Genomic DNA, 17468 nt, shown 5'->3' with positions numbered 1-17468 from the left:
CTTACTTGCTTGCTTGCTTACTTGCTTGCTTGCTTACTTGCTTGCTTGCTTACTTGCTTGCTTGCTTACTTGCTTGCTTGCTTACTTGCTTGCTTATTTACTTGAGAATCCATGGCCGATGTTTTCTGGTGTTCCCAGCGAGTAGTCTGCTGAGATAAACATCGAAATATTGAGTGTGCTTTCTGCCCGGTGTCGGGTGGGTTCATGACAATAAATCACTCTGAAAGATGCCGACTTTCAACTTTGTGCTCGCCTCCTCCAGTTCCACTTCTTGACATGGATCAGATAAGTGGCGCAAAAGGCCATGGCGTACATGAAGACGATGAAGGCAATGAAGATGCCGACATTCCTTCCTTTATGCCTGTTGAAGAAATCGTACTGTTGAATCTACACAGACCAGGGCAGACAACGCAACCAATTAGTAAATGGCGAATGTTACCAGAGTGGGCGAGAAATAAACGAAACACAAAACAAACTCACATAGAGATCACCGTTTGTATAATGACAGTACTGGCAGCCCGGACCCGTGGAGTCAGTGTCGAGCAGATATCCCGTCGAGGCCGAGGAGGCGAGGAATGAGTGTGCGTAGTCCTCACAGGTGAGACCACCACCACCACCACCACCACCACCACCACCACCACTGTCTGGGAGGAAGAAAGTGACGGTCTCCTCGGCAGAGCAGTGGATGGGGAGACGGTGCATGACATCGACGGCCATGCCCTCGACATAGTAGAACAGCGGGGAGACGTTGTAGAACCAGCGCCAGCCGCGCGGGGTCAGGGGCGGCGGCAACAGCGGCCCGTTGAAGGTGTTGACCATGAGCCAGACGAAGGCGGTGGCAATGTGCGCGGCGCCGACGGTCGGGAAGACGGCAATCAGCTGCGCCAGACTGGTCACGAACAGCGAGTACAGCTCGTACATGGCAAACGAGTAGGCGGCGTGGAAGTGGAAGTGGAAGTAGCCGACCATGTAGTACCACAAAACCCAATAGATGAGGCCGCCCAGTAGCGTGTAGGGCAGTTCCACGACGACGGCGCTCACCACGAACACGGCCCAGCTGTATAGTCGGGTGTCGTGCTCGCGCGCCAGGAACTGGTCGCGCAGGATAATGAAGCGCGGCTCGATCGACAGGCTCAATACGGGGCCCGTGATGACGCCGACGAAGATGGAGAAGATCCGGTTGCGCGAGTCCGTCAGGCTGCGTGACAGCTGCAGGAATGTTAGGCCGTTCATCATCGCCATCCACATGTTCAGCTGCACCTTGGACAGCACGTATTCCGGGTCCCGCCAGTAGTTCAGAAACGCCCGGTGCGTCGTCGTCCGGATCTGCTCTATCGTGCCTGCCGCGTACGAGTTGGTGGTGTCTATTTCCGTTTCTGGGTCGCCGACCGTTTGCTGCGCGCCGGACGCGTCGCTCTCGAGATCTTGAAGAAGTTTCTCGTGCTCGGGCGATTCGTGCCAGACCTGGTTATAGTTATGTCAGTAGATGTATCTTTCAAAAATAAGGAAACAAGAAAGAACATGCGCGTAGAGAAAGATGCGTACCCTGGACCAATCGATATCGGAGCGGATCGACTCGGCGAGGAAGTATTCGGCTGGATTGACATTTTCCGGAAGGCGGTCGTCGCCCTAGCGAAATACTCAACGGCCGTGCCGCAATTGTGGCCCAGAGGCCCGGCGTAGACGCTTCTCCCTCCAGGAGCCAGTAGCAGCAGGCTGTCGAACAGATTCATCAGTTCAGTGGACGGTTGGTGAATGGTGCACAGCACAGTCTGGCCTGCCTGAGACAGTTCCCTGAGCAGTTGGACGATCGACAACGCGGCAGTGCTGTCTAGCCCGGAGGTGGGCTCGTCCAGAAACAGTGATCTGGTTTGGCGGCCATTCCAACGCCCATACTCACTCTCTTCCGTCGCTCCAGGTCCAGACCGGACCCTGGTTCGCCGATCAGGGCGTCCGCGATGCCCCCGATATTTGACACGGGTGTCTCGTGCATATCATCGCTCTGACAAAAAAACTACGGGCGAGAACGACTCGACCATCTTGTAAACAGTCGACATCACTCAAAGCCATCATCAAGATCGGTTGTAGAGGCATGTCGAATGCTTTACTGATGCTCGAGGAATTCTGAACAGGAAGATATGGGGCCGGCTAACCGCAAGGAGTACCGAACGGACAAATATGGGGTCCGCTAACCACAAGGAGTCGACCCTTTTCGGCCGACCCGCTGAGCCGCCATTCACTTCCCAAAGGGGCAGAAAAGCGGGTCAGTGGTTCCACCAGCATGCCATGCCACATGAAGCCGTCCAAGGTCCGAGTTGGCGATAGTGCAATGCCCTCTCATGTACGCGGTGAAGTAGTAACCTGACAAATCCGAGGGCGAGGCGCGTATTGGATCAACCAACGATCTTCGTAGGAACTCGGGTTCGTGGGGAATGTTACTCTCCTTGTCTGGTTCACAGTGTTGTAAGAGCCAAGGGTCCGTACCAGCACCGCTCTTGATCTCTTTCTTCCCTTTCAGCTTGATACGCTTGAGATATCGAGTTTGCTATCAAGACATATCAAGACAGTCATCATGGCCTCCGAAGTCGACCCAGATCAATATACCAAGTCCGGTCTGTTCACGAAGAATTATTTCCGTGATGTTTATCCCGAAATCGATCCGAAGAAGCCGGAGCTCAGCCAGGCCGGCAAGGTCGCCATCGTGACCGGTGCGAGCAGAGGGCTGGGGAAGGTAAGACAAAAATCTCTTAATATGATGTTTACCCTTGCCATGCTGGTGGTGGTCTCGACGTGGCTTACGCGGCGGTCAGGCTATCGCATTGGCGTTTGCCCATGCAGGTATCAAAGGGCTTGTGCTGGGAGCCAGAAGCGAAAAGGCCCTTGGAGAGACCAAGGCTGCCGTGCTGGCGATCAGCCCTTCCACACACGTACTGGCTGTGCCTGTGGATATTAGCGTGGAAGAATCGGTCGAGAAGTTTTACCAGACCATCTCGGCCACCTTTGAGACGGTCGACACATTGGTCAACAACGCCGGTGTCTTCACTGACTCGTTCGACGTCATCTCCAAGGTCTCACCGGCCAAGTGGTTCAGAGATTTCGAGGTCAACGTCAAGGGAACCTTCCTGGTGACGGCAGGATTCCTCAAAGCCCAAGAGCGCAAACCGAGCGGTGTTCCGACCATCATCAACCTGGTGACGTTTCCAGGCCTGGTCCCGCCATCGCTAAGCAGCTATTTCATCTCCAAGGCCGCGGTTCTGAGGTTCACTGAGCATATCGCGGCGGAGAATCCCCAGGTCGCCGTCTTTAGTATCAGTCCAGGGGTCAGTCCGACCGACATGACCCTCGAAATGTTCAAGCCTTTCGCAAAGGACTCACGTAAGTCACGCAAACCTTCGGGTGACCTGTGGGCATAGCAGGGAGAGTGCTGACTGATGGTAATCGCAGCGGATTTGACGGGAGCCGTCGCCGTTTATCTCTCAGCAACAAGACCAGCATATTTGGTGGGAAGATACATGTCGGTCAATTGGGATGTCTCGGAGCTTGCCGAGAGGAAGGATGAGATCGTGGACTCCGGCCTCCTGAAATTTGTAATTAAGCAGTAGGTGAGCACTGAGACTCGGGTAATTGAAGCTGCTTGATCCAAGCCAGCGCTGGCAGGGGCTTCACATACCTCGCCCCGTATGCGGTGAAGCAGTGGACGTACCCTTTTGCATACAGGAGGTATTCTGGTCACGACGGAGATCAATGGCCGACCATCATAAGACGATAGACCAGGAGTTTCGACATGTCACTCACTATATGATTGAGTTCCCTAGTTCTCCCCTCCGTGCTGGAGAGCATATGTTATCGATTAGTTTGCTGCATGTCGGCCATAAAGCCCTCTACAAGTTCGATTTGGCATTCAAACCATTCGCTGGGGTTGATGATATCTTTCCACGCCCACAAACCGTCTTCCATCGCGCCGAAGTCAGTGAGTCCATAAGACTCTCGAGGGCTTTCGATCCCAAGGCTCGTCCAGAATTCAGGTGTTTGCGTTCTCATACAAGGCTTCTCCCCGGGGCAGGCCGGCTTGGTCACCAGCGTGGTTGAATTACCTTGCTGTACTTCCGGGCGCGAATGTAGATGGCAGAACTCCACAACATGGTCGATACGTTGGCATAAGTCGCGCGTGATGGCTTTGGCTTTCTCTTGAGGCGTGTTGGTCGCCGGTCAAGATTGAGTGAGGGTCGAGAAGATGGAAGATGGTGGGTGAGATGTAAGCAATTGATGTCGAGGAAAGAAAGGGCTCGACAGGCTAGACGACATCACCAACAGCTGACAAGATTAGAGGCCGGGAAGGTTGCATATGGGGGTAACTAGGGGCGGTAGGGGCGATCAGCCGGCTAAGGCTTAGGCTAGGGAGGCTTAGGGAGCTCCCTAGGCTGGGGAGGCCAGGTGGTTCTTAGGCCAGGCCTTAGGCTTCAGCACTGGCACCGTGACCTGCAGTGGACGCGTTTCAGTAAGGTCCTGGCATGGCTGCGCTTCGCCCAATCAAGATTTCTGTCTCTGCTGCTGACAAAGATATCTTAGAAGTCACGTGTTGACCTCACCTTCAACTTCAACCAACAACTTGAAGTTGACAGCCCTCAACCTCACTCTAGTTTCCATGAGTCGAAAGCAAAACTCTTATTCTGATCCAGCATGCACCCACGGGGATTTGATCTAAGGTAGGTATAAGCGATTCTGCAATGTTGAGTTCCAGTCAGTCTTACAATAGTCCCTTGTCATTCATCTGGTGGCAGAACATCAGTGGACAAGGCTGCCACTTTCTTCTTCCAATCCGGCTGCGCTGCGTCTCCTTTTGCTCCTCAAATCCGCCCTCATTCCCGTTCAGGTCATCAACACCGTCATTGCCCTTCGTTTCGAGGCCAGTCACCCGTTCATGCGTTACGCCGAGTCGCCCACCGGCCACCGAGATGAACCCAGAAACGGCACTCTCAAGCTTGCCGTGTGCGGGGTTCAGATACCGACATGTACCTAGGTAGATACTACTTCCTTGGTCCGAGTCGTTCTCCCTGCTCGGGTATCATTCTCCTCCTCATCTCCCTCCACCCTTCCCCCTCTTTGACCCTCGGCGGATCCGGTCTGGTAGGTCTTGCCATCAGACAGAAGCCACTGGCAGATGAACTAGTCGCGGTCAGAGATTCCCTGAAAGAGTGAAGAAAGATCCAGAGTTTGCAGCCGTGGCGGATTTTCCGCCCAGCCGGCCATCAGGTCCTTCCCGAGCGGGTTTCAAATATGGCCTCCTACCCCCTCACCGATCAGACAAAAAGAGCCAGGTGGGCTACTTCTGCATAGCTGCGAACCGTGCGTAGACTTTGATGGTAAGGAATCAACATCATTCTCCCGGTTGCACACCACATTAGAGTTGTCATTGAGCAGTATCCTGCACTCAAGTCGAATCGCACCAGCTCTGTCCCAACAGTCCTAAGGTAGACCAACATGGCCAAGATCGCGGCGGAGGCTGTTCCACAGCTTCAAGCCCAAATCGACGCCGTTACCTCGGACCCAAAGGGCGCTCCAGGTGTGGTATTTGCCGCCGTCAACAAGGGTGGCGAACTGGTCTTTCAACACGCGTCTGGAAAGGTCGGGGCAGGAAAGGACGAGGCCATGACCATGGACAACGTCTTCTGGATCGCCAGTTGCACCAAGATGATTACAGGAGTGGCCTGCATGCAGCTTGTCGAACAGGGGAAATTGTCACTGGATGATTCGGATCAAGTCGAGAAACTGGCGCCGGTAGGTCAAAACAACAGGCAAACGTCGCTTTTGTTCTTGCTTGGCTACCATCCCCTTTGATCGAACTGGCAAATGGATGGATCACTGACAGGATATACTATCTTGCTGTAGGAACTAAAAGCGGTACAAGTGTTCGAGAATGGCAAACTTGTGCCGAAGAAGCGACCGATCACGTTGAGAATGCTGCTCTCACATACCGGTGAGTGAGACTCCCCAACACTCTCTCCAGAGCTTGAGGCGACATGGTACCGATTCACGTCGAAGCCGATGATCTGACATGTCTTGTCTCTTCACAGCCGGATTCGGCTACTCATTCTTCGACCAGCGTCTCAACGACTGGGCCGGCCCACTGGGCGTCGACGAATTCTGCGGCTCATACCACGACTACCTGTCACAGCCGCTGGTCAACCAGCCCGGTGAAAGATGGGAATACGGCATCAACATCGACTGGGCTGGTCAGCTGGTCGAGCGCGTGTCGGGGCTCAAGTTGAACGACTACTTCCGACAACACATCTTCGAGCCCATGGGCATCACGCATATCACCATGTTCCCCACGGACGAGATGAAGGCGCACCTCGCCTACATGAACGCACGCGCCCCCGATGGCAGTCTCTCACTCAACGTCGACGGCCATCTCAACCGGCGGCCATTGTACGCCACGACCAAAGAAGAAATCGATGCCACATTCCATGCGGGCGGTGCTGGCTGTTTCGCTCGTCTGCCAGAGTACTGTCAGATCATTGCTATGCTACTGAACGATGGCGTTCACCCCGGTACTGGTGCGCAGATCCTCAAAAAGGAGACGGTCGACCAGATGTTCACGAACCAGGTATCCACCGCTCTCATCTCCTATCCGTACTTCATCAGATCGGCTCATCGTGGATCCGTTTGGAAGGAGAGTAGAGCTTGATGCTAACCAGGATTCCTATGGTCATAGATCCCAGATATGCCGAACTTTGGCCGCCAGGTTAGTTGTGCTCTGATGTTTCTGGTTTTGTTTTCTGGCATCCCCCGGCAGCAACACTAACAGATTCATGGTCAATGTACAGGGCATCCAACCACCCAAACCGCTTCTATCCAACGCCCTGACCGACTTGTATCCCGATCCCCACGACGTCCCGCAGGGCTGGGGACTGACCTTCTTCCTGCATCTACGCGATTCCGCCGTGCACAGCGAAGGCACAGGCTGGTGGGCCGGCCTGCCGAATCTGTTCTGGTGGGCTGATCGGAAGAGAGTACGTCGTTCGCTCATCCTTTGTGACTAACTACCACGTTGACCCGGGCGCTCCTTAAGCTGGTTGGTATAAAGCTAACATGTCGATCGTTTTTTGTCTCTCTTAGGGCCTCGGTGGCATCATTGGATCCCAAATCCTGCCGTTTGGTAAGCATTGATTGATTTCGCCATCTCGTCATGTCCCATCGCTTTGTCGTTCTTCCCCTCCGAGGCCCACAGTCTTGATTATGGCCAGCTGCCTATTCGTTAGCAGAACCGGAATGGATCCGACTAACTCGAGCATAACAGGTGATGCGAACATTCTTGGTCTGTGGTCTCAGATTGAGGCTGGCTTGATTGCGAACTTGAAGTAAAGAATCGATTCAGCGGTCAGTCAGTCAGTCAGTCTTTTGTGGCTTCATGTCGTGGAACGAGCACAACTGGACGAGGGAGAGAACAGCTCGAGGGACGATGTCGTCAACCGGGAGCCGAGAAATAGATAAGGCGAACTGCTGGCCATGAGCAAACGCCAGGACTGGCTCGGTGAGGAGGTATAGGGGGAAAGAGTACGTATGCAGTCCATCAAGACTCCGGTGTCTCGTGTCATGTTACTTGTGTGTGTGTGTGTACGTGTAGTACAATATACCTCATGCCATCCGCTGGGTAGCTATCTATGTTTAGCAAGTGATGAATGAACAAATGCTATCGCTGACCATGTGGGACAGATGACCATCAAGGGCCGGTTGACAGCATTGCCAGCCGATTTCTGAGATGATTGCAGTACACCTGCCATACCTGTTCTAGGTAACAACCCTGCTCAGTCCCGTGCAGCTCTGCCAGGATCCAAGTCTTCAATATTTTTACACATCCATCGTGTGAAGCAAGGTGTCACGAGCTTTCACCGAATAGGAAGACATCAACTGCCGGAGGCATGCGTATAATACATGTGGCCAGGCTCAAACATCGAGCTTGCGGCACTGCTGCGTCCTCAGGGGTTGAGAGAAAGATCAACCTGAACCTTCAACATCTCCGGCACAATCCACGGTCGGAGTCCGTCCAACTCAGGAGAAGAGGCGAAGACTCTTCAATCTTGTGAGCGGCATAATGCTCAAACCGAAGAGAACCAGCCGGACTCAGTCAACGACCTTGCCATAGAACGGAATACCGACCTGTTGAAGAAGCAATCGTGCATCTTTATCACAGGTGGCCGTGGTGTGAATGGTAATATGTAGACCCTGCGTCAAAAGAGTCAGTAAACGTCAAAGACCTTCCATGGAACGGAGCACTGACCGGAATCATCTTGCCCGGGTAGGCATCATAATTTGTCTCGATCTCGGGGAAGGTGGCGACGGATTCAGGATCGAGACCAAAAGTGAGGTTCCCACTGTTATCTCCTGTGGTGGCTCTCACACCGTTCCAATCTTTGATGCGCGGCAACACCACGTTGATCAGTTTGCCGAGAAAGTGGTACATGTCCTCGCCCTTCAGATCCACGGTCATGCTGACTGTTTTGCCCTTGATTATACCCCAGTTCGCTTCGTTCGTTCTGGCCTCGTGCGTCATGACCCGGTGGTTGGTGATCGCTTGAAGAGCCATGCCGGCGACGTGGATATAGCCCGAGCCACCAGACAAGGCGCCCTTGACGAATGAATGCACCGTGACACGCTCGATCATGGGGATGTTCCGGAAAGTGATGGGTTTTCTTAAGAGACGCAGGACGTCTCCGCCCCGGGGTCCACGAAGCGGTCTGTTCCTGAAGTAGGGGGAGTCGCCGATCCAAGGCCGTAGACGGGCTCCTTTTTGCGGCGCTCGGAATCCCGGCGGGGTATGCTGGTAGCACATGGTCATGAAGTCGGGCGCGATGATGTTGTGGTATGTCTGTTCCAGGCGTGGGGTGGAAAAGGGCCCTGGGACAAACTCTCGACTGGCGGGATCGGACGGCGGTGGTGGTTGATGCGGGTGTAAAGGCCCGCGGTAATATTTGGGACTGCGGAACTGATATCTGTGGACGGGTTCAATGGTCAGCTTCGAGTCGAGGTCTGCAAGTCAATGCACGAATTCTGAGGTTGGTATGGGAGCCATACCGGCTAGGTACGAGCTGGCGCTTCCGCGACCTGGGGACCTTCAAGGGGTCGAAGTCTCTGACTGGTGATCCTGATCCGGCGTCTGGTGCGCCTCCCAAGGACGAAGCTTCTTCCAGTTCTGCATCCCGTTGACCTTGCGGAGCGCTGGCTTGAGAAGCGAGTGTTCTCCGGGTTTGCAAGCACCGATTGCAGATGGATGGCTTGACGAATGATCGCCATGTCCGGGCCAGACGAAGAGACAGATGTGACTCTGCCATTGTCGAGCGCGAGGTGGGAAAGTGAGTCTGACGGAGTGGCTCTCGCAGCAACAACGCAAGGCCGTCAACTTGAAGCAGTCAATTGTCGGAGTCGGAGATCTTTTTACCTCGCGCCGCCAAGATACGTAAACCCCCTTCTGGGACAAAGGTGATGCCGCCCTGTACTCACCCCCGGCGATTTTTTGGCCAGACAACCGTGCCAAGCTTCGCGTGTATATAGGTATCAGTACCTAGGTACTACGTACTACTACGCGAAGTGCTTCCTCACCTTCTACACGCCGTAAGAACCCACGAATTCAGCAACTCGTCAACCGCATTCTATCCCTATAGCGATTCTTTACTTTAAGCCGGCAATCACACTCCTTGACTGCTGAAGCAATGGTATAGATCTGCTCGGCGCCTCTTTGAAAACACCTTCCCCAAATTGTCTGGCCTCAAGCCTCAGTTTCATTGCTCAATTTGATCATTCATGTGTCAAATCTCAAGAACTTGAGAATGACTGTTTCCTCATGATTTTGCGATATCTCATCACCGGCTCAAAAATGGCGTACATACGTGCTAGCACAATATGTAGCTTTCCATCCCAACTCATGTACTCACGACACTCCCAGAACATGACGAAGAAGAAAAGGAAGAAAAGGAAGAAAAAGAGGAGAAACAGAGTGGAAGTTATTACTAATATTTAAGCTTGGGGCAAACTTTAGGCGTCGTCGATCTGCCTGTCTGGGGAAGTGGTGCCTACGGTAGTCAAGATAACTCTCGTAAATAAGATGATGCATGTGTAATTAGAGATATCGGAGAACTGTCGTCAAGACGCGTGAGGCATTGGTAGTGACCAAATTCTGTTACAACACATGGTGCAAGGACCGGCGATGCGTTCCAGGCGCTCGCGAGCCGGGTGGGACTTAGGTACTTCAATCAGGTAAATCAGGTAAGGTCTCCAAGCCGGGACCCACCAAAGAAGAGCTTTGAAAAATCAAACAGTCTTGAATTATTGACCCAAATTTCTTGCATAATTGCCAGCGTGGCACAATTGGTCAGCGCGGTATGTATAGTACGCCTCAATGGATGTGAATTTTATTCTAACAAATGTAAGTGAGACTTTTATAAGAAAATCTCAAGGTTGCGAGTTCGAGCCTCGCCGTTGGCTTGTCGATTTTTTGGCTGTTTCTTTTTTGTTCCTTGCATATAATCCGCACAAGTTTCGGTGGGTTTTACTTGTCTCAGCATCTCCCGTCAAGGAGATTTCAAGCACTTCAGTTATGAACCACCTTGTAGAGAAGGAGGCGGGACATGTACCTCTTCCGTGACGACGCGTATCATACTATTGGGGATCCGTTCCCACCAGGACAGCAGTATTCCAGACTCGTATAAAAAGGGTTGGAGGGTTGGAGGGGATGCCTTGGCTACTAATACGATACTGTTCAAGACAAGACGAGAACATTTTCCCTTTGGTCTTGGGCAAAAAGCCCCCCTGAAGACGGAAGACGAAGCCAGATCCCACCAGACCCTATAAAGGGGAAGACGGCGAGAACCCAAAACCCTCCATCATCTTCATCCAACAAGACCTCTGCCACCATGTCGTCCGGCTCATCCAAGCCCCGTTCCAAGGCCAAGGCCAAAGCGCTGAAAGCCGGGCGGCCGCCGTTCCTCTCAACCACGACATCCAAGCCAGCCACGGCATTCAACCCAGAGAGACGGTCCTTGTCGGCCAAGCGCACCCGTTCCTTGATCCGGACACACCACGTCCTGCAGAAACGGCTTGCGCAGGCCCGCGCCGAGAAGGACGCGGAGCAGGTCCGCGAGCTGGAAGCGCAACTGGCCGCGTCCGGTGGTCTGGAGACGTATCAGCTGGCCAGCACGGTCGGCCAGAGCGCCGAACGGGGCGGAGATTCGAGTCGCGTGCTGGTCGACTGGCTAAGGGAAGAGCTTGAAGCACGCAAGCCGAAGAGATTCAGGGGTCACTCTTTTGCTTTTTCTGCATCGTCGTCGTCGTCGTCGAATCCATCACCTGCCAATGACGAACATGGCTCGTCGTCAACATCAGTACAGGTCGGCGGTCGGGGGCCACCATCTCCACGACCGCTCCGAATCCTGGAGGTCGGAGCCCTCAGCACGACAAACGCACTGAACATACCGCTAGTGACGAGTGTGCGACGGATCGATCTGCGCTCGTCGGGCCCAGGGATCGAGGAGGCCGACTTCATGACTCTGCCGCTGCCTGACTCGCCGGACGGGAAGGGCGAGTGGCACGGCGAGCGGGGCTACGATGTGATCAGCCTGAGCCTGGTGCTGAATTACGTGCCCGATGCCCCTGGCAGGGGGGAGATGTTGCGCAGGACGACCATGTTCTTCTCGCGACACCACGAGAATCGCGACGATCTTGAGGACGGTGACGCTGACCGGGACGAGGATATGCAGACCGAATACGAGACCCCGGAACAAACCGAGGACGACGGTACCCGGGCTACTATCACTACTATCAAACACCCAAGAGTTCGGGCCCATGATGGCCGCAACGGACCACGCCCACCAGGCCTGCTCCCATGTCTCTTCCTCGTGCTGCCGGCCCCGACGCTCCATAACTCCCGCTACCTCACGCCCGACCATCTCACCGCCATCCTGTCGTCGTTGGGCTACATCAATCTCCAGGCCAAAACCACGCGCAAGCTGCACTATAGTCTGTGGCGGTACGACCCCAGGCGGAGGAAAGAGTGGGTGGGTCAGGGAGGCAAGACCGTCTTCCACAAAAAGGAGATCAATCCGGGTAGTGGGCGGAACAACTTTTGCATAGTGCTCGATGACCGTGAGAAGGAATAAGGAGATATGACGAACAGCAAAACAAAAGCCCCGAAGAGGGAGAGAAACCGAGAGAGAATAAAGACGGGTCAACTGGGTCAACTGCGAGCGATCACATTCATGCGAGTATCTTCTCTGTTTCCGTTCAGTCATTTCGTAGTTTCTCCAATTCCCTACACTTCCTGTGTGGTGCCTTTGCCTGCCTCGAAGCACTGGTCTTCTTTGTGCTCTGGTTGCCTCACAATTGTTGATGAGCACTGACTGCCAAAGTCCTTGGTTCTTGGTTCTTGGTTCTTGTACACTTGCCATCCGGTTTCCACGTACATTGCCATGTCGATTCACGAAATATGCTCAAAGATCAATTGTTTCCATGTTAGCAACGCCGGGTTTGTTACATCAGCCACCCCGGGCAAGTACAACTGCGACAATGCCTATGCCCATTTTCCATTTGACCAAAGTCCGCCATATCCAGCGATGCGTGGGTCTTCTCTGAAAGGCTAATGATGACAAAAAGTCTGCGGAAAACCTCTCCTAGATTGTGACGGTTTTCATATCCTCTTCGATGCCGTTTACTCCGAGTCCTGTAACTTCGGCCTGTTCCGGCACGGCAGGCTGCTCTTTACTTTCGCTTTCAGTCGATACTCTCGACAATCGGGTTGCTGGGAACTCTTTGGGTTCTGCACTTTTCAATGACGCAGGAGTAGGGGCGTCAACCAGCTTTTCGGCTCTGCTGTTGGGGTTGACGGCCTTGGGGTCGATCGGCAAGGGTTTCTCTCGCTTCTTACCCTCACTCGAGGACTCGATAGCTTGGGCGAAATCTCTGATCACGTCGCCACCAGGTCGGATGGCCTGGGGTTGGGCGATCTCTTCCTGGACGCGAGCCAGAGGACTTCCGACTGCATGTCGCGGACTGCCCGAGTGGCCTCGCGAGAAACGTTGAGGTGATCTGCCCCTATCCTCGGTACCGATGACTGGACTGCCGTACGGCGAGTGCCGTCCGTTTTGCGCCACAACAGCGGTGTTCAGCCCCGCTGGCTGAGGTCTCCGTCGGGGACCTCGTCGCCCATATTTCTGGTCAACTCGCCAACGGAGAATCTCCATGTAGGAAGGCTCCACTGTTTCGGTCTTGAACTCCTTCAGCTTCAGCTCTCCAGTCTCCTCGTCGACAAAAACCTTGTCGCTGTTCAGATCATCGGCCACGACGGCCAGGAAATGAGCCCATGACCGTGCGACAACGTATTTGCAATCGTAGTCGCGCCCAAAGATGATGACTTGGCCCCATCTGCCCGTGGGACCCGGGGCAAGGTCGACTGCGATGTTGTTGCCACCCCAGTCCCTGGCCAGGGAGATCCAGCTAGGGTGTGCGTAGGCCTTTTGAGTGGCTTTGGGAGGCTGGGACTCTTGTTTGTCCAGCAGCTCCTCTCTCCAAAAGCGGTTTCCATTTTGGGCTTGGCTTGAAGAGGAGGCACCTTTGCTGAGGCCCTTGCTGTTGTAGGAGGACGGCTTCCGAGCTCCGCTCAAGTACTCTTCGTTGACAACCTTCCAGTTTTTCCATTCTTGAACGATTTCTTCACAGTCTAGCAACATGCAACCAAAGATGATACCAGTGGGACGGCCACCGCGCTCCTGTCCGTCGTGGATGCTCAAGGAATCGCGGACGTCTTGGGGCAAAGACATGTCCAATTCATGTTCGAGCTCATTGATGTCATTCTGCGTGCAGCCTTCACCAAGTTGATCCCACAGTTCAGGAAAGTGCTTCTCGGCCCAGCGGTCGATTTTCTTCCACGAGTGTGCGACCGGAGGGGGTGGCGGAGCACCGTCAGCGAAATTCTGCATTTGGATTTCGCCAGGGGCAACCGTCTCTTCAACCGTGGGATTCTTTGGCGAAGCTAATGAACGCATGCCCGGTGAATAGGGACGCGCGGGTGACTCGGGGAGCTGTGAGGAGGAGATGGAGGGTCGTTTGGAATCATCGTAGAATGTTGCTGGGAGATCTGGGTGAGACTCAACAGCACTTGTTGCGACGGAAGTCAGGGGAGCATGTCGACTTTGACCAACAGGCATGTGCTGGCCGGTTCGATAGGGAGAGTCGTATGAGGCATGTCGGTCGTTGGACGTCATGGCGTGCCAAAAGGAGCGCCATGCTGTCGACAAGCTAGAAGGGGTCAGACTCGATTCAGACTCAGACGCAGACGCGGAGCAGTAGACATGCGAGGGGTTTACTGACGGGTTTGCCATAGCTGGCGAGATGGTAACAGTGGTCGCTGCCACTGTGACGAAGTCAAGGGATGTTGCTGGCCGGTTGGCTTAAGACGACATGGGGGGTTGGACGCGGGTTGGCGGTCAAAACAAAGGGCGACAGAGAAGTGTTGCTGCCGCAAACAGAGCGGAATTCCGGCTTGTTGACGGGCGGATGGCGGGCTTTTTCGAGAACGGAAGCGGTCAACCCATCCAAAGAATGCTGTTTATGTGTGTACGAACAGGATGGCGGCCGACAAGGAGGTTTGGGTGGTGACGAGTTGAGGATTGGATGATGGATCGAATTGAGCAGTGAAGGGGAAGATGGACGGATAGTGAGAGAGCGAGGAAGCGAGAGAGCGCACCTAGCAGCAGTACGGCCTGGTACTAGGAGTTGGGAGTTAATTGGGCGTTATTAGTTGGATGGTAGCGGTAGCGCAGGCACGGCAGGCAGGCTTATAACCCCTAGGCCATTCATTTGGCCGGTTTACAAGTGCCACTGGTAGTGTGTGTTTATGATTCTGCAGCGCTAAAATTGCTTGTTGTACGTGTACTGTGGCATCCCCCCTTCTCCGTATTACCACTACTAGTATTGCTGCGACATGGTGGCACGGTGGAGAGTCACTAATTGTGTATACCGTAAAGCTCTGTAGTAAGTAAGTCAGGGGAAGGGGACATATAGACTGAAGCCTGGAATTACCATTTTCACATTCCTATGGTAGATACAGGTACCTGATATACCAAACAGCGCGGTTCACTCAGGTACCTCAGGTACTTAGGTAGGTATCTATCTGCCTGTACCTTTTGAACTCATATCATCACCTTTTTATTATTAGTACGTACCTGGTACTATTACGTAGATGCAGCACTGTGCAGGTGCCAGTGTGCGCACCACTGCACTGCGTGGTTTCCCCCCTTGGCACCTGCACCTGCACCTGCACCTGCGCCTGCGCCTGCGCCCGCAAATCTTCGACTCCTCACTCCTTTGCCTGTGCTGCAGACCACGAAAATACCTGGGTAGAAAAAAAGAGGACCAACTTTCTTTGATTCAGTAGAAGAAACCCTTCCATAACCCATGTTCTTAATCTGGTCCTGTGCTTGCAATTACCCTGCTTAACTTAACTCGAACCGAGATAACGTCCAACCTCACCTCCCCCCCTGCCGCGCTTCTGCACTCACTGCGCCTCGTCTGAGGGCGTCAATCTTCGACTTGATCTACTCAGGCTTCGTGGATGACAAGCCCCTCCTACGACACCTGGTCAAGCTGCTCATAGAAGATCCTGTCTTATACACATCTACCCTATGGGAGATCTGTGAAGACTACTCCCACCCTAGAAAGAAGCCTGTACCGTCCTCGATGTCCCTCATACTCGATCAAAGGTTACGCTGCTTGATATGTGTGGATTCTGTGGCTGCAAACAAGCATTACGGCGTCCCCGCTAGACTGATAGGCTGAAGCACCGCTGTTGGAGATTAGATGGCTCAAGCATTCCCTGCCGAACCACTGGCCAGGGCCACGGCTCAAGAGTGCTAAAGCAGATTGTCTGATTATAGGGGGTCTTGCACACCGACAACGGGCGAGATGCACAAGCAGGGGAGCCAGGCATTACGTATTCGCTCGACAACACCTGGTGCGTCAGTCATTTGAGCCGAAGTCTCCGTCGGGGTCTTGTGAGACCTGGCAAAATCAGGTTGGACAGCAGGTCGGCACACCGATCAGTGCTGATCTTTGTTCCACATCGCTTTCGGGGATTGAGTGCTCAACCAATTCAGATCGAACATTCTGGATCGTGTCTCTGAGGATCTTGTCTTGCCCAGTCAGCTGCAGCAAGTGGAACTTCAATGTATCATCCATCATCCTCATGTCGCTGTACTCTGACACCATATGAGGGTTTCTACTCTGTATATCGGGTTCTGGATTGATCAGGCCCGGAGAGAAGAGCTCGGATGTCAATCCGCCAGAAACGACACCATTGTTGGGGCCTTGTTGACTCGTGGATCCTACCACTGCTGCTTTGCCACTATGCTAGGCGGCGCTTCCACCCGGACTACTGGGAAGAAGTGAATCAAAACAAGGCACTGGGTTTGCCACAAGCATCCAGGCATGTCTTGCTATCGGAGTCCTAACGCGACAAGGTTGAAGCTACGGCGAATCGGCGACTTTGCTATGCAGCCTTAATGCAGGAACACAAGACAATCCCGTGGTTGAGTCGTGCATACTGCATATCATCAGGATAAGTATAGCTCTACCTATGGCGCGTGTTTCGTCTTCCGTGACCAATCAGACATGCTCTGATTCTTGAGTTTGCATACTCTAGCCGTCGTGAGGAAGCAAACCATCCTCTGCCACTATCAGGTTTGTTGGTGGCCAACTAACCGGGCAACCAATTCGAATACGAGGCTACTATGGCTGTTGTGCATGCGAGCGTGTCGTTGAGACTGGGAAAGTCAACTTCTATGTTGTCGTTAGCTGGCCAACCCAACAGGGGCGGCAGCCTAAGGAGCCACGTACTCTCAACGCACAACTTCGCCGTGAAAACATACTGCGCCGCAACTGCAAACATGGTAGGACATATCGATGCGCGCCGCAACGTACCAGGTATGATATTCTTGCTTTGCTAAAGGGAGGCGCACTTGAGAACATGTCACTCCTATCGCTACCAGCACACAGGCTATATCCAACACCTTCGAAGCGAAGTCAGATCCTACTCGTAGGCCGTGCATTGGCATGAGCAGCGCGCCCTCTTCAGACATACTTATCAGGACCAGGATAAAGAAGACTCCTTCGCTCTCGCCGGGAGACAAGAATGATCTCGACGAGCTAGATTTCTCCAGCTTCGAAGGCGAACGTGTCGAACAAGTGACACCATTCAGTATTTAACTCGGTGTCTCTGCTATTAAGGTACAATCGGACCAATGCCATAGTATTCCAACTGATATATGGATGCTGGCAATCAAACACTGAAACAGTGGAATCTTCCGACAGAACACTATGCCAACATACCATAAAAGCGAGCTAACGCTTCTCATATGCGGTAAAGCATGCCACCAAAACATGTACTGTTGTCGCCGCAACCTTCTAGCTTCGCCGCCAAATCT

General features: G+C 53.6%; 6 protein-coding genes across 6 annotated transcripts; 3 read left to right on the top strand and 3 right to left on the bottom strand.

Annotated features, from left to right (window-relative positions):
* Window positions 1-237: 237 nt before the first annotated feature.
* Window positions 238-1993, bottom strand: A1O1_07469 (uncharacterized protein; the record flags this gene model as incomplete). The annotated part of the gene is made up of 4 exons (XM_007728337.1): window positions 238-387; window positions 481-1464; window positions 1512-1831; window positions 1897-1993. 4 exons carry the CDS (start codon window positions 1991-1993, stop codon window positions 238-240), a joined length of 1551 nt encoding a protein of 516 aa, XP_007726527.1.
* Window positions 1994-2572: 579 nt separating this feature from the next.
* Window positions 2573-3602, top strand: A1O1_07468 (uncharacterized protein; the record flags this gene model as incomplete). Its single annotated transcript, XM_007728336.1, has 3 exons — window positions 2573-2731; window positions 2811-3375; window positions 3445-3602. The coding sequence occupies 3 exons, from the start codon at window positions 2573-2575 to the stop codon at window positions 3600-3602; spliced, it is 882 nt and encodes a 293-aa protein (XP_007726526.1).
* A 1879-nt stretch (window positions 3603-5481) lies between these two features.
* Window positions 5482-7170, top strand: A1O1_07467 (beta-lactamase; the record flags this gene model as incomplete). The annotated part of the gene is made up of 6 exons (XM_007728335.1): window positions 5482-5778; window positions 5890-5977; window positions 6075-6607; window positions 6716-6745; window positions 6828-7013; window positions 7120-7170. 6 exons carry the CDS (start codon window positions 5482-5484, stop codon window positions 7168-7170), a joined length of 1185 nt encoding a protein of 394 aa, XP_007726525.1.
* Window positions 7171-8124: 954 nt separating this feature from the next.
* On the bottom strand, window positions 8125-9332 carry A1O1_07466 (uncharacterized protein; the record flags this gene model as incomplete). The annotated part of the gene is made up of 3 exons (XM_007728334.1): window positions 8125-8226; window positions 8282-8993; window positions 9076-9332. The coding sequence occupies 3 exons, from the start codon at window positions 9330-9332 to the stop codon at window positions 8125-8127; spliced, it is 1071 nt and encodes a 356-aa protein (XP_007726524.1).
* A 1578-nt stretch (window positions 9333-10910) lies between these two features.
* On the top strand, window positions 10911-12152 carry A1O1_07464 (uncharacterized protein; the record flags this gene model as incomplete). Its single annotated transcript, XM_007728333.1, has 1 exon — window positions 10911-12152. The coding sequence occupies one exon, from the start codon at window positions 10911-10913 to the stop codon at window positions 12150-12152; it is 1242 nt and encodes a 413-aa protein (XP_007726523.1).
* Window positions 12153-12662: 510 nt separating this feature from the next.
* Window positions 12663-14252, bottom strand: A1O1_07463 (uncharacterized protein; the record flags this gene model as incomplete). The annotated part of the gene is made up of 1 exon (XM_007728332.1): window positions 12663-14252. The coding sequence occupies one exon, from the start codon at window positions 14250-14252 to the stop codon at window positions 12663-12665; it is 1590 nt and encodes a 529-aa protein (XP_007726522.1).
* Window positions 14253-17468: the final 3216 nt, after the last annotated feature.

Source organism: Capronia coronata (assembly GCF_000585585.1).
Source record: "Capronia coronata CBS 617.96 chromosome Unknown acBCG-supercont1.6, whole genome shotgun sequence".
Classification (NCBI taxonomy): Eukaryota; Fungi; Ascomycota; class Eurotiomycetes; order Chaetothyriales; family Herpotrichiellaceae; genus Capronia; species Capronia coronata.
This window is presented reverse-complemented; position numbering and strand designations above follow the sequence as displayed.